The following is a 14,972-nucleotide window of genomic DNA, read 5'->3' as shown; positions in this document are numbered from 1 at the left end:
AGCGATTTTAAAGAAGTTAAATATTTAAAAATTCCGTTTCTTTAATTTGTCAAAAAAGTAAGAACCTCTGACAAAAAATAAGGAAGTGATACAAAACACCCCTCGAAAGAGATCACCAATGGTTGTTCCCATGCGGAAGTAAAAAATACATAACATGCCCAACAGCTGTTCCAAAAAAAAGGCCATTGCTTGTTATATATTTTTGTAATTACACAATCAGAGTTTGTGCCTTAGTGTCCTCTTTTTATTGTATGCTTTTTTTCCTGTCTATTTTTTATTCTCTGCGGTTGGCCCCAGGTACGTTGGTTTAAATGTATTTGGCCGTTTCTTATTGACAATTTATGAAATTGTACATGTGCAATTGTTGAATAAAGAATTATAAAATAAAACAAAGAATACCAACTGCTATGGTAAGTGTGGGAAAAAGAAAAATCACAATAATATAATCTATAAAGAAAGGAGATATATAATGTAAAATGAAAATGTAACTAATCTAATCCCATAAATCACCCCAGACAGCATGCCTCAGAAACTACTTTGAGAATTACTGGTTTAGTTCCTTTAATAATATCGCCATTAAACTTCTCAGATGGTCTGATAAAAATAAAAAATAAAAACAGTTTCAGTCCCAGATAACACCATGCAAGTCTGAGAAAGAATAAAACAGTTTACCACCCTTGCTTTTTTCATCTTTCGTACACAATTAATCATCCATCAACCCCTTTGGAGGGAGCCTGACCACCAGGTTGGGAACCACAACACAAACCCAGCAAACTGTATATTAAGTATCGTTAACAATCTAATGAAGTGATATGTGATTTAATAATCACAGGAGCATCGGTCTACAGATTGAGTACCTTAATCTTTGATCTTTTACGTTGTTTTGATGACAATCATGATGTATTTTTACTTTTTATATGTATATTTTACAGTGTTTTAATATTTTTACTTAGTGTACCTCTTCTATAAGACACAGTAAAGTACATGTGTGATTCATTATTTACACAACATATGGGTCAGCTGAATTCTGTAAATGTCACCATTTAGATTAATTCAACTGGCTACTCAAAATACAGACCAAAAAACTGATTTGACCACGTCATTTTATTCAAAGATATTAAAAAGAAAGCAAAAGACAAAAAGGTACATTAAACGTCAGATCAAATGGCCAAATCTTGATCAAAGATATTTACAAAGACATGGCAGTAACCTACAACGTTGAGTTTTCACTTGCAGTACCTGTCTGCTTTCATTTTGCTTCTCCTGTAATGAAAAAAGAAACATGTCAGGAGAATCAATCTATATTCTGTTTTTATTAATTAATGAAATATCTACGCCCAAAATCAAATTACTTTGAACTTATGATCCATTCCAAAGAAACTGTGGCATATTTCTTTTTTATATAAATATATTTAATTGTTCTGATAAAAAAGAAAAAGAAAACGATACTTGGGTTTTTGCTACCGTCGTGCAGCTTTGTTTACTGCTTCTGTTATCACACTTGTCTATTAAATGTTCCCGGGTGTGAGAAATATTACCGTGCATGAATTCTCACATCTGCTACTTGTTTTTACTGTTACGTTGATGATGGAAATATATTTCTCAATCTGTTATAATGACAGCAGCAGGCTACCTGAATCACCTGTCTGTGAGCTTTCACATGCTCAAATAACATCTAATGCTGCAAATTAAAACACAAAAGATGAACACAGGCTGGTACTAATGTTACACTTGTATGGAATATTTTTATTTGGGTCTACACAAACTCACCATGCGAGTACTTTGATTAATTAAAACTAATTGAATGCTGCGAGTAGAATTTGGTTTCCCTTCACGTATACATTGACTTTATACATGAAGGAACAATTAAGGAAGAGTGATGAGACAAAATAAGTAAATTCTATGTTTGAGAATACATATCAAATGAGCTTTATTCCACACCTGTCAAGCAAAGTTTCATGAAACTTCCCGTCTGTTCTGGCTCTCTTCAGCGTGGTTGAATCTCCCTCATTAATACGCAGCCGCCGATCTTGAAAACTCTGAAACTTCTTCCTGCAATTCACACAGAAAACATGATAAGACAATTACACGAGGATGTGCAGAGGCAAATGACACAACACCCGATCCACACGTACACAACATCGCTCACCCATTTCACATTTTCACATTTGATCCTCTTTGGAGAACTGGCTCCGAGGCTCTAAGAAGCTAAATCTCTGAGAAGAATTCCAAACAATGAGACCAAGTATTAACTAAAGTAGATAGAATATATTAAATAGTGACAGTAGCAGCTAATTAGCAATAAGCTGAATGTCTAAGCTAACAAGCTGCCACAGACCAACACATAATGAAGTATTATTTACTCAGCTCAGGCTGGAAGTGGAATCTGTTAATGGCAGTTTAACATCCTTCTCATCATAAAACTGTTGGCTTGAATCTTTAGAGTTCTGCATGAATGAGACTTAAAACCCGAAAATGTGTATTTTTTTTGCGAATTAAATAGTTTTTTCAAATGTCTTTTTTGGTTAGATGCCTCAAATAAATAAATATCCCACTCGTTCATTTTTAAGCTTTTAGTTCTCTTAAAAAAGGTGGTTGCTAACAAGTGTCTAAATGAGCTGGCAAACATTAGTCTGCCGTTTGAAGTGGTGCTGTTTGTTTAGAGCCTAACTAACTGTTTACTTCTGGCAATTGCATTTACGCTTCAAAAAAGTGCATTTCTTTAGATAATTTTTTCTGAACAAAACATGTAAGAAAAATAAACTAAATTGTAGTTTGGGCGAGGGCACCAGCGTGATGCTAACTTAAAATACATCATCCCTGCAGCACTATGCATCTAAATAAGCTCTGCCCGCAATTAAACAAGGTGCCGCTGCATTGTGCGATAGGCTGTGAGGACTTTATCCTCCTCCTGTCAGTGTAAACCTTCATGAACAGTTTTCCTTTAAAACGTGCATGGCATCTTAAAATAATTAAATATGAACTAAATTATTAATCTAAAGTCGGCTATCTTACCAATATGCTCAAACAGCTACTACACAACTGCGATAAACAACCCAGGCATCCAGTCAGAAACTTCTTTGATGTTTAGTCTCTCTTTGCTCTGCCTGTGTTTTATGATTCCCAAGCTGCACTCCATCCTGAAAGGCATTTTAGACGCTAAACACTATATCAAGACACAGGCTCAAGGGCAGCCATTATCAACATGTCAACACGATGAGTCCATTTCCACAGCATTCATCTAAAACAAATAATAGAGCTGGAACACCAACGCGTGCCAAGCAAAAGAAAAAACAGTTTCAGACATATTGCCTTGAACTTAATAAGCTGCAGACGGGGCCGTATATAAAACACTTGCAGCGTCGGAAGCTGATAGGCGGTGTTGCTCGCTTTCTCTTCCCACTCTAACAGCAGACCATCAATTGCATCTTTAAAAAGGCGAAGGACTGATGAGGCAATAGCTCAAAGGCCCCGTCGCACATCCTGTGATTTTGTTGTCAAACTCTTTTCGGCGCAGACCGACACAATGTGAAGATAATGGGAAGGAAATCACCCTAAATTCCCCTCGATCAAAATATAGTGCTTGAGCACTCATTTCGGAGGAGGCTGAAAGGTAAACTACTTAAACGACAAAAAACATCAAGCTGTTGTGAAATACAAGTATAGGTATTGCTACAATGTGACAACAGTTTAAAGACAAATACCACTTAAAGAAAGTCGCTTTCTGGGGCCATTTCCAAGAAAAGCAAGAGATGCAGTTTAAACTGACAATACATTCATTCTCTATATTTTTCAAGGTTAATTAACTAAAAGTAGTTTTGTATATGGACACAGCATTCCAAAAGAGCATTTAAATACCGAGATGGATTTTTGCTGAGGCATTTTAGTAAATCAATTATTATCAACTGACCAAAACTAGTTATGTGGGTCATGTGACAATTCAATACAGACTATTTATCTATTTCAGTTTTGTATGTGTAATTGTTGATATTGTTTTGTTTATCTGTATGTATTCAACATTGTGTGATAGAACAACTCTATACTTAGTAAACACGTTTCTCATTGTATGTAAACTCTGGTGGCATTTTAATGCAGATGACAATAAATTCAAACACTATTTTTGTTTAATGGTTTTTGGCAGGCGATTACCCTCTGTTCATTTGTGAGGCTGTGTGGTTGTATTGTCGAGTGGTTATTTAGCTTTTAACCACCTTAAAAATGCAGCAATATCAGACTGCATTGCTTCTTTTTTAGAGGTCTGAAGAGGTCAATATTCCAAGTAATTTCCCAAAAGCCAAATTTCAGAGGAAGGTTTTTTTAATGGTTCTATCCAGTTAATCGAGAACTCTCAGATCTGTCTTTTCCCCAGATGGACGTGTTGTGTTTCTATCATTTTTAACAAATATAGTATGTATTACAGGTTTATGTGCAGGGCTTTCCATCTTTCTGGTCACTCTGTATATAACCTGCATGTAAACAAACTTAAAACCACAGCCGCCTCGCCCACGCTGCCCTAATTTTAAAGCACTTGGGTGAAGGAACTTCTGATTGGCTCTTAAATTTCACATTAAAAGCAGCACAAAAGGAGCAACTGAACCTGGCAGAAAATGGCAGACAGTAAATTAGAACGTTATATGCAGCAAAGCCCTCATTTGTCATTGATTGGGATGCTTATGTACCCATAAAATGGAAGTTACGTACACATAATTGACCTCGCAAGACTTCACGTTGCCCCTGTCTTCTTCTACGATGTCATCTTTACGCTTGACCTCTTGTTCCGCACTCGATCTGATCTGCAGAAATAAAAAAAACAGAATGGAGGTAGAAGCTTTGCATTAAATATCAATACCGTAAAACCCCCCCACGAAGTGAGGTCACAAACATTTTCCCCTTCCATCTCAACAGTCAGGACCCCACAGAGATCGCACGCTGAAAGTGAAAGGATTAACATGCGACCTTGTGGAAGAACCACGTTTATACATCTCACCTTCACCATCTCGTCATCCCCTGCTGTCTTGCTCTTGGCCACAATGTCCCCATTCTCACTGTAGGAGATGAAACAACTATTTGCCGCCATGAGAGCCATTTTGCCCTGAGGCAGAACAGGAAGAAAACAGAGACAAGGCAGTTGATTAGATAGATTTGCAGCAGGATTGGTTGTTGCGACCGACATGAAAGGTTCCCTGATATTTGCCATAAAAGAGCCTCAAGGTTGTGCCGGGCAGGTTGTTCATATGTTTAACAAAGCATCGAGGCGAGCAGTGCGCTGCAGTGATACGGTAGACGCATTCTGCATAATGAATGAGTTGTTTTTACAGTTACTACAGCTAAGTGCTCTCTCTCTCTCTCTCTCTCTCATGGGCTTCACTCTAATCAGCCATGAGGAGACACATGAAAGGCAGAGGACAGTACATGTCCCTTTACATGATGCGCCACTACTGCAAAGAATGTGTATTTATATATATATATATATATATTTAAATAACACTATTTATTCGAGCATGATATCTTGATCAGTCTTGCACGATTTGTACCTACAGCTGAAACTAACCAATATTTTCATCATCGATCAATCTGCAAAGTTGACATCATTTAACATTTTTTTTCCAAACCCCCAATTATTTAGCTTATTATCATACATGACCAACAAATGCATTAAATAGTCACAGTAGGAACTGGAACCAGCAAAATGTTTACCTTGTTGCTTGAAAAATGACAATAGTAGTGAATGATTGCTGATTACTTTTTGTTAATTAACTTATCTATTTATCCGTTCATTGTTTAAGCCCTCTTTGTATTGAAGAGAAGATGGCCACACACTGTGCCCCAATGACTTTGTTGTTGTTTAACTGATGTTTCCAAGTTGAGAGAATACATCAACACTTCTATCGATATGCATTTTGGACCCCTAGAGACATGTAATAAAACTAAAGACTACAGACGCTTTAGAAGATCCACTCACGTTCTCGAAGACGGTTTCCCATTGTTCCCTGGAGCCAATGGCATCGGAGCGGCCTACTACCAAACCCTCAGAGTTGATACCGAGGTACTTGCCATATCCAGACTTCAAGGCTATCCTGCAACAGCAAAAATGGCCAAATTAAATTCCACGGTGACAGTACACTGATATGGGTCTTTTCAATGCCGCAAAAAGGCCGAACGGCCTAATCTGGTGTTTATTTGGAAAACCAATGAGTTATTTCCACGCTAAGCAAAATATTTTGTCTTCATGACAGGAACGGTTTAATAATATTAGTTAAGAGTTAAATCTAAGATTAACTAAAGAAATGGCTCCAGAACAGTCCGCACCTCCACACGGACAGGATAAATGACACCATTAGACACCATAAAAAAAAAAACCTGCAGAAGCGGGGTTCTAAATCTGTTGGCGAAGGATTATCTGTGGATGCAAATTCAATCAGCAGTTTGTCTTTGTTTAATCACCTTGTGTCCGAGAGCTTGACGGCAGTAAACTGTTCTGGGGGGTCAGGTCCTTCACCCTCTGAAACAAATGAAAAAACATTTAGCTTTTAAAGTTTTTAGGGTTCTTAGTATTGCTTTTTAAATGGCTGTATGAACAGAAGTTTAGATTTTTTTGATTTGTTCATAATGGGGCTTCTTTCTACCTGTAAAAAACAAATAATATATATATATATCTTGTTTGTTTTTTACAGGTGCAGGTTTGTAAAAAAAAAAAACAAGATATATATATATTGTTTGTTTTTTACAGGTAGAAAGCCCCTATGTTGACAGCAGGACAACATATTCTGTAATGCAAGACGTTTGACCTGTAACTACATTTCCGGCACTGAGATCTTTTAGATTAGACAGAAAAATCTTTTGTCACACAAAAACAATAATTTAGTGTTTAATTAATGACTGCGTCACAATTATGTTCCATTATAAAAAGGTGCATAATTCTTTTTTCATGGCAAGTTTATACTCGAGACCTGCTTCATGTTTAAGTAATGCGTTGCTTGTAATTAATAATGCAAACCCTCTGGCTACACAGCGCTGTGCTCATCTGGATCCATTTCAACAGCAACGAGACGTTTGAAATAAGACACAAAAGGGAACGGTTGTGTTGCATTTCAATTCTTTATTCTACACTGAGGTCTCCTGGGTTCCCCGTGATTTCATTAAGTGGCTCGCTTGTGATTAGGTCACTTCCTGACCTTTATAATAAAACAAAGTTTTGCACAATTTCTAGTGCATCATACAGGCATCAGGCCGAGGCGAGACATTAACGAGGAACCCGTTAATAAAGTAGAGGTACAATGTGACACAAGCTGCTTCTTCAAAAGGCTGATTATCTTTGAAATATGTCTGATGGTGACCCTCAGAGTTGGTTAAGAGAACATTTCCTCCGACCTGAGGGTGAATGTGAACACTTTTTGGCAGTCTTCTAAAACGCTGTATCATCCAGACACTCCGCAGAAAATCCAGTAAAGAGGGGGAAATCTCTAATGTCTCATTCTTTACCGCTAGCTCACTTCCACTTTCATCTCCTAGAAATGAGCTTATGTGCATGCAGAGGATGAGGGACCACTAAGGGATTTGGGATGTTTCAATCTACCAGCCGTTTTCACTGGTTCTCACAAAACGTGGGCTGACTTTATTGTAAATCGTGTCTCTCTTTCCGAGCAGACTGTTTCGATGAGCAACTCTCCCTCAGAAGTGCTCAGAGGCAGAAGTGAGTGAAAACTCAGAGTTAGCCCTTAACTCAACCCCAGTTCAGCCTTATTGAGTCTGGTGTCTGGATTTACTACTTAAATACTTAGGCTACTGCTTTGTGGTCTGAAGGCAAAAGCCCCGTCATCCCCACAACGCCTGGAGCCGACAGTAAATGTAACCTCCAAATTGAGTTTTAAGTTCTTCAAGATTGTACAACTGTGGTCTAAGCAAGCAGATGTAGAATTTGCATCTTCATCTCAATTGCATACAAAATGAAATGCATCCCAGCTTACATTCCACATGGTGCTATTTTTACATTCTAATCCTGCTTTGCCATTCCTCCCAGGTAAAGTCCCACTCATTTCTTCTGTGCTACATACATAGATGTATCATCCCGGGTAAGGCTGGGTGATACAGATCTTTTTATTCACCAAAAATGTGGAAGTTCTTTGACGTAGCTAATAGGTAATGCCTCAGATTTTTTAAGCAGAGCATGTGTTTATATAAAATATATAATAATATATTAAATAAAATGTATTTCCTTAACATATGTATTTGGGTCTTTCATACAAATACCTACAAAGAAGATATTAACAAAGGAAAAGGAGAACATTTCAAATTTGTGCTCGTTTACACTGACTTCGGGATGGTTGAAATCATTTTTCAAGACAGTGGTGAAAAACGTTAGTCTGGAGCCTTGTATACCAGCTCCTATAATAAAATAAACGATTGGTATCCAGCGTGTATTCATCAATATCAAAGAACGGCAATTTAACCAGTTGCAAAAAATCAAGCATATCTAGTTTCTTCAGATGGATTTCTTCCTTTTCATTAATACTTAATCTTTCCACTGCATCTTCTTACCTTCGTGTGGTGCACCGATTGTGAATAGGCCACTATCCATGGCATGGATGTAAGCGTTGGTCTGCATCTCTATGGCAACACTTCCAGAGATTTCTCCAAAGTTGCTGACAGACCACCAACCACCTGGAGAGCAGAAAGAGCCATGTCACAAGGTGTAACAATACATGCCACTGCTATGTGCTTGAAAGACACAGCAACCTTATGGTGCAGTATCCAATCGGAGTACACTTTTAGTACTTACTTAAAAAAACAAATACTAGGAAAAACAAATGGAAAGATAAACAGGATATCAAAAGACTTTGGTTTGTTTCTACACGTCAGGAATACAGTACATAAACATACCAATAACATCAGCTTTTTCTTCACCATCTCCTGCTTTTTTCTTCTTATCTTTATGCTTCCTTTTTTTCCTGTGAACAAATATAATACAATATTAAAACATGTTTTCATTAGTATTTAGCTTGCTAAATGTTTAATTACACAGGTATATCACGTATGGTATAGGTATATTACGCAAGCATATCCTAATATTACATTTGTCAGGCAGGCATATTAATTTGTCAAGAGTGAATACATTTTGAAAATGCACAAAGACTCTTAAAGTTAATAACAAATCCCAGTCACCTTTGCTTAAATATATATATATATATATATATATATACACTTGTTTTCTTCTCTTCAGTTATTACCTGCCCTGTCTTATTTCAAGAGTTTTACCTCTGACCACATCCAACGGTGATGTCACAGGGTGCTTGAGTACACCTGTACATCACCGCGGCAAGGTGAGAGGTTTAATCACTGGAGGCCAGCAAAAAGATGTTCAAAGGGAGTGAAGTAACTCTTTAAAGACATTGTGTTGTGCTGCAACATGAATTCAACATACCACCCAACAATAAAGTGAATGACACCTAACTTGATTTATTCGTTAATTATAATTATATATTTTATTGTATTATATGAAACACAGAAATGCCTCAAAATGGGAAAAATATTTCAAGTTGAATTTGTTGTATTCTCTCACCCTGACTATTCTATTTTATTCACCAGTTGCTGAAGAAAAGGGTCTAAGAAGTCCCTTATTATTATTTATTTTTTCAATTTTACAATGATGAAGCCTTATGTATTCTAGAGACTGTGTTTTCTTTGTTTTCCGCTGAACAATGTATAGGATTTATGCTCTAATACGACGACTATGGGGTTTTCTACATCTACTTAAAATCAAAAGTTTGCATTAGCTGAAGTCATATACTTAGTGATACCATATTGATTAGATTGTGAACACAGTTGTTTCATGTTCCTTGTCAGGGTTTTAGGTTAAGGGTTGATCCCATGCTGTGGCTGATACAACGTGAGATCATGTATTTGCAAGGGATGGATTTTGCTTCAGAAATGCAAGTTTAACGTTTGTTTTCTCCAGTCACCTTGATTACAAATGGACTAGTCTGTAGGCGGTTGTTTCTGTTGCTCAGGCAGCTCCATCTGTTCAGGCAGACTGTAGGAAGTATTCAAGTATGTTCACCTCACTTACTTAACCCGAGGATACCTAACGATTCTGCTGCTGTTAAACTTCTTTCGGACACATTCATTAGTGATATTTGGCGAACGTTAACTAGTTAAATAAGGTGGTAATGTGTTTGTTAACAACAGCATTCGTCACCACGCTGATAGTCAACCATTTACCAACGTCTTTTACAGAAATAAGCAGTTTAACTGGTGTTTCAAGAAGCTAACACCAACGTTGTGGCTTTAGCTAGCTTTAGCATCGGCTACAAAACCTCCGTAAGTTAGTCGAAAATAAAAATAAAGATGGGAACGTTAGTGATAAGTGGTACCAGCGTTAAGTAAAATAAACACTTACCCTTTGCTAAGACCTTTCAAAACAAGTTTGGTTGATTTCACGTGAGAATATTCAGCCATTGCTTGACCGAGCTAGTGGTTAGCACGACTACCGTACGTTTAGACACAAGTACGGGGGCTGTGGAGGCACATTCACAACCTGAGCAAAGTGTCACTCAAAGTCACACTCACACACACACACACACACACACACACACACACACACACACACACACACACACACACACACACACATATTTATTTATATATATATATTTATATATATATGAGATCAGGATTAAGGTCAGGGTCTGAAGAAGTGTCATTTGTCTTTTCTTGCACGCACACACACACACACACACACACACACACACACACACACACACACACACACACACACACACACACACACACACACACATATTTATTTATATATATATATTTATATATATATGAGATCAGGATTAAGGTCAGGGTCTGAAGAAGTGTCATTTGTCTTTTCTTGCACGCACACACACACACACACACACACACACACACACACACACACACACACACACACACACACACACACACACACACACACACAAACACACACACTCTCTCACAGCAACAGAAATGTTAAATGTTCTCTGAGTCAAACCTCTGACACCCTGACCAGAAATTCAAAAATAGTCCAATCAACTGGTAAGGAAGGCATGGGTGACTATATGCTAATATTGCCTCATTTAACAGGATCAGCCCAATCAGGAGCCTGTGACAGGAGGTATTAAATAATTGGTGGACCCTATCGAGAAGTGAAATAAATTAGACAGTGGCTTGTGCTATCTGCTCAGTGCAGTACACCTCGAATGGTAAGAACTCAATCAGCCAACAGCAAAACTCAGACTACCTATAATAACTCCAGCACAAAGCACATCTTAACTGATGCAGGAGAGAAACTGTAATACCTTAGTGAGACTTCTGGTGTTGCTGTGCCTGAAGAAAATATTTTCAGAGTGGAAGATTAATCTGGGCAGAAAACTCTTGTAAACTTTGAGAAATTTAGCTGGTGGGGTTTTCAGTCGTCATGAATCAACATTTTACCCGACCACAACTGAATCCCATTTTTGCTCCCTCTGTCATTTGTCAAATTCAATGATACTTTGACAGCAACCCCTGTTGTTGATGGGATTAAACAGTCATAACTTGTACTGAGAGAGCTGAGTGGTTAAGCCCATAAGTACTTAAAAAGAGCTGACACAATACACTGTCAAGCAAAATGGCAACACAAACGCTACATCACCTGATTCTGCAGGCTGATATAAAGGTTCCACTCTCTAGTATATCACTCCAATGCCTTAACTAATGTCTTAATACATTTCAATGAATAATTCACTAATGATCAGTTATAAGCTATTAGTACAGGCAACATATCAGTTGTTAGGTTGTGAAAAGTTCATTTTCATGGTGTTTATCATTTCTATTTGGTAAGGCATGTCATATATGTTTATACTTTATTCTCCAATAAGCATGAAGTCTATAGTTATACAATTTAAAGTACCAATCCTTCAAATTTAAATTAAATCAAACCATATTGTTGAATCTATTCAGCAGTAGTCATTTTGTATTTATAATCTGTAATTACCTCTCCATATTGGAGCAGTTTTCTATGTTAATGACTGAGTTAATTTGCCAGTTGCCACAGGAAACTATGCATGCTTGTAATCCAGAACTACTGTTTTTAATTTGATCTCACTGATATCAGCCTCACTGTGTACTGTTCACTCTCATAATGCCTAACTTATAGCGCAGTTACAGTCATGTGATGCCACACAGCCCCAAAATACTTTTTCTTTTTTAACTTCCTTCCTTCATGTGAATGAGCCTGAGAATGAGGCTGGGCTGGGAGGCGGGTTTATATTTTCTATCGAGTTCTCTCTCTCTCTCTCTCTCTATATATATATATATATATATATATATATATATATATATATATATATATATATATATATATATATATATATATATATATATATATGCCGCCATGTTGAGAGCTGTTTGGAGGCACTCTATATGCTCTGAATTTAGAATTTAGCACCTGTCAGTCTTATAGCTTTGTAGCGAGCCTACGTAACAGCATCCACTTGGTTTACAATTAACACAAAAAAGAAAAAAGGACAATCTAAAATGTGGTTTAACTTTAGTGTAATGCAATTTTGGTCCAGACACTGCAGCTATTTTGTGGCCCATTTAGGGGTCTAAATGATAAATTATAGATGTAGCCAAAAAGAAAAACGTACGTTTCATGCTGGAGAAGCATTAACACCACTTAAATATAACAAATCAGACTCTTATCATTTCGATATTCAAAATAAAAGCACCAACAACTCTGATACCCTATGAGCCAAATCCAACAAAAATTGGAAGCAAGACAACGAAATATTCTCCATCTGTTACCTCCTGTCATCTGTATATGTATTGCTCCACTGACACATCACAATATCTGTGATCATACTGTGCCACTAAAAGCTGCAGTGACAGAACATTCTCCTCACAACATGTAGGATGATACAATTTATGCAAATAATGTAACAGTGCCACACCTCTCACAGTCTAAACTGTCGTTTTGTGAAGGATGAGTTAATTCAGGATCACTCCTCTGTCCTTTGTGTCTTTCATGTCCCTTTTAAAGGCCTTTTGTCTAACAAGTCTGCCTGCTCTATTAGTCGCCTTTCAACTGTGAAAAAACATTTTTCATCCTCTATATAAACTCTACAAATCCCACAACAGCGCTGACAAGGAATTAACTTCTTAACGCTCAGGTGCAATCTCCTTCCTCCATCACAGATGATAATTAAATGCAGTTTTATTTTTTGTTTGAGCCAAAGGGTTTGATGTGAGTCGACCATCTGCACCACTTTGATCCAGACAAATGAAAAGATGCAATATCTTGACAATAAAGGACGGATCTCCTGACTTATCCTCTTCTACCACTGAGAGGTTGACATTTGGGGTTTTGAGAGATATATCTCAACAACTGTTTGATGGATTTCCATATATTGTATTCAATATGTTTCTTAATATTTATTTTGATAAAGATATAAAAGGTCTCCAGAGAATGAATCGCAATTAATGTCCAACGGATATCTTTGGGCCCAATACCGATCATGAGAAACAATGCTATTTTTTTATTTTTTCTGCATGCACTTAAACCATAAACAAATATGTTTGTTAAACATCCTTTGCATTGGTTGACAATTTCACTTGTCAGTGCTTTCTGGGGGCAAAATATAAAATAAAGTTTCTGAATTTCCTCAAAACATATTTTTGGTGTTTTATCTTATGCACCATGCAGTTCAACATTTGAATATCAACATCTGCCGGAAAGATTTGCACAAAATGTAATAGAGGATGTATAGCAAAGACTTTGCTGGTCCCATAAAGAACCTCTGGAAAACACAGTGGAAAGACCATTTCTGGCTTCAGAAAAGGAATGGATTGACATTAAATGGACATTATTGCACAATAAGGGCACTTATTGTAACACCCTCCTCATAGCTTTTCTCATCACTTCTCCCTTGTACTTGTTTGTTGTGCCTCTTCCTTCCTTCCTTCCTTCCTGCTGTGCCTCATTCAGCTGTTTTTCCATCCCTCTCCAACAAACTTTTACTTATGAAGTCACTTCTGTCACCCTCCACCTCACCCCGCCCCCCTTCACCCCCCTCCTGTCCTACATCTGTCACATATAATCCTCCGGTGGGGATTTGGGTGATAGAAGGTTAAGTTGCTGACAGTGTGGAGCAGGTGTTTTCATAAGTGGCAGCGTGCTGTTGCATTGCACTTTGGCCACACTCTCACTTTGTCAATGTCACCGCTCCTTCACGATGGGTTTCCTCTGCTTGCACAGTGTGTGTTTGTACAGACTGACAAAGTTTATGATGTGGAAGACATCTGAGAGCGGGGAGACAGATGAAGATGGATCAAGTGACTCAGTGCCCGGGGGCTGCTTAGTTAAAAAATGGTGTAATAATGTAATTTCCTGAGAGGGACACCTGGCAGGAGAGCGAGATGTTAGACAGGTGGAGGATTTAAATTGATGGCCCATTTAGGCATTTGTCACGTGGTTGTTTTCACTCTATATTTCACTTAAATTGATAACAATATTGAGCTAAGATGTGAAATATACCACAGCACATAAAAATCCATGTTAACGCTTGATTAATGACGGTTATTACATCTTATTTATGATATCTTAATGAGTTTTTTGTTAAATAATACCATTAAGTTTTCTGCAATGTATCCAGACTTCACTATTTTAAAATGACCTGTCACATGGTAATCGTGAAACAGAATATTGCATCTCAGGTTGTGATTGAACGCAGACTGAAAGGGAAGGCTCTTTGGAGAAGAGAGGGCCTAACACACATTTATATTCTTGTATTATTAAAGGGAGGGCACCAAAAACATTTATCAACAAAAGACATAAAAGTAAGAAGATTAACTTGAGAAGTGCAGGGAGACCTATTTATCTTCGGATGAATAGAGTGCAGCTGCCTTAATACCTTTCATGGTGGACTGGACTGCGGTATTACTTAACTTCATGGATTTCTGGGTCT

At 37.4% G+C, this 14,972-nt stretch overlaps 1 protein-coding gene across 1 annotated transcript; it reads right to left on the bottom strand.

The window, feature by feature from the left end:
- Positions 1-1,085: 1,085 nt before the first annotated feature.
- frg1 (FSHD region gene 1) lies at positions 1,086-10,487 on the bottom strand. The gene is made up of 9 exons (XM_079219535.1): positions 10,397-10,487; positions 8,881-8,948; positions 8,539-8,661; positions 6,445-6,502; positions 5,963-6,077; positions 4,988-5,092; positions 4,702-4,793; positions 1,942-2,052; positions 1,086-1,263 (listed from the first exon to the last, which is right to left on the bottom strand). The coding sequence occupies exons 1-9, from the start codon at positions 10,453-10,455 to the stop codon at positions 1,227-1,229; spliced, it is 768 nt and encodes a 255-aa protein (XP_079075661.1). The 5' UTR covers positions 10,456-10,487; the 3' UTR covers positions 1,086-1,226.
- Positions 10,488-14,972: the final 4,485 nt, after the last annotated feature.

The sequence above is a fragment of the Taurulus bubalis genome (genome assembly GCF_910589615.1).
Source record: "Taurulus bubalis genome assembly, chromosome: 6".
Lineage (NCBI taxonomy): Eukaryota > Metazoa > Chordata > Actinopteri > Perciformes > Cottidae > Taurulus > Taurulus bubalis.
Note: the sequence above shows the minus strand (reverse complement) of the source record. Positions and strands in the feature narration are given on the sequence as shown.

Bases quoted from the DNA above. Each gene is read 5' to 3' on its own strand.
- frg1 (XM_079219535.1), bottom strand. From the start codon at position 10,455: ATGGCTGAATATTCTCACGTGAAATCAACCAAACTTGTTTTGAAAGGT. The intron at 8,662-8,880 runs GTATGTTTATGT...TCTGCTCTCCAG, and splicing joins AGAAAAAGCTGATGTTATTG to GTGGTTGGTGGTCTGTCAGC. The intron at 6,503-8,538 runs GTAAGAAGATGC...CATTTGTTTCAG, and splicing joins AATCGGTGCACCACACGAAG to AGGGTGAAGGACCTGACCCC.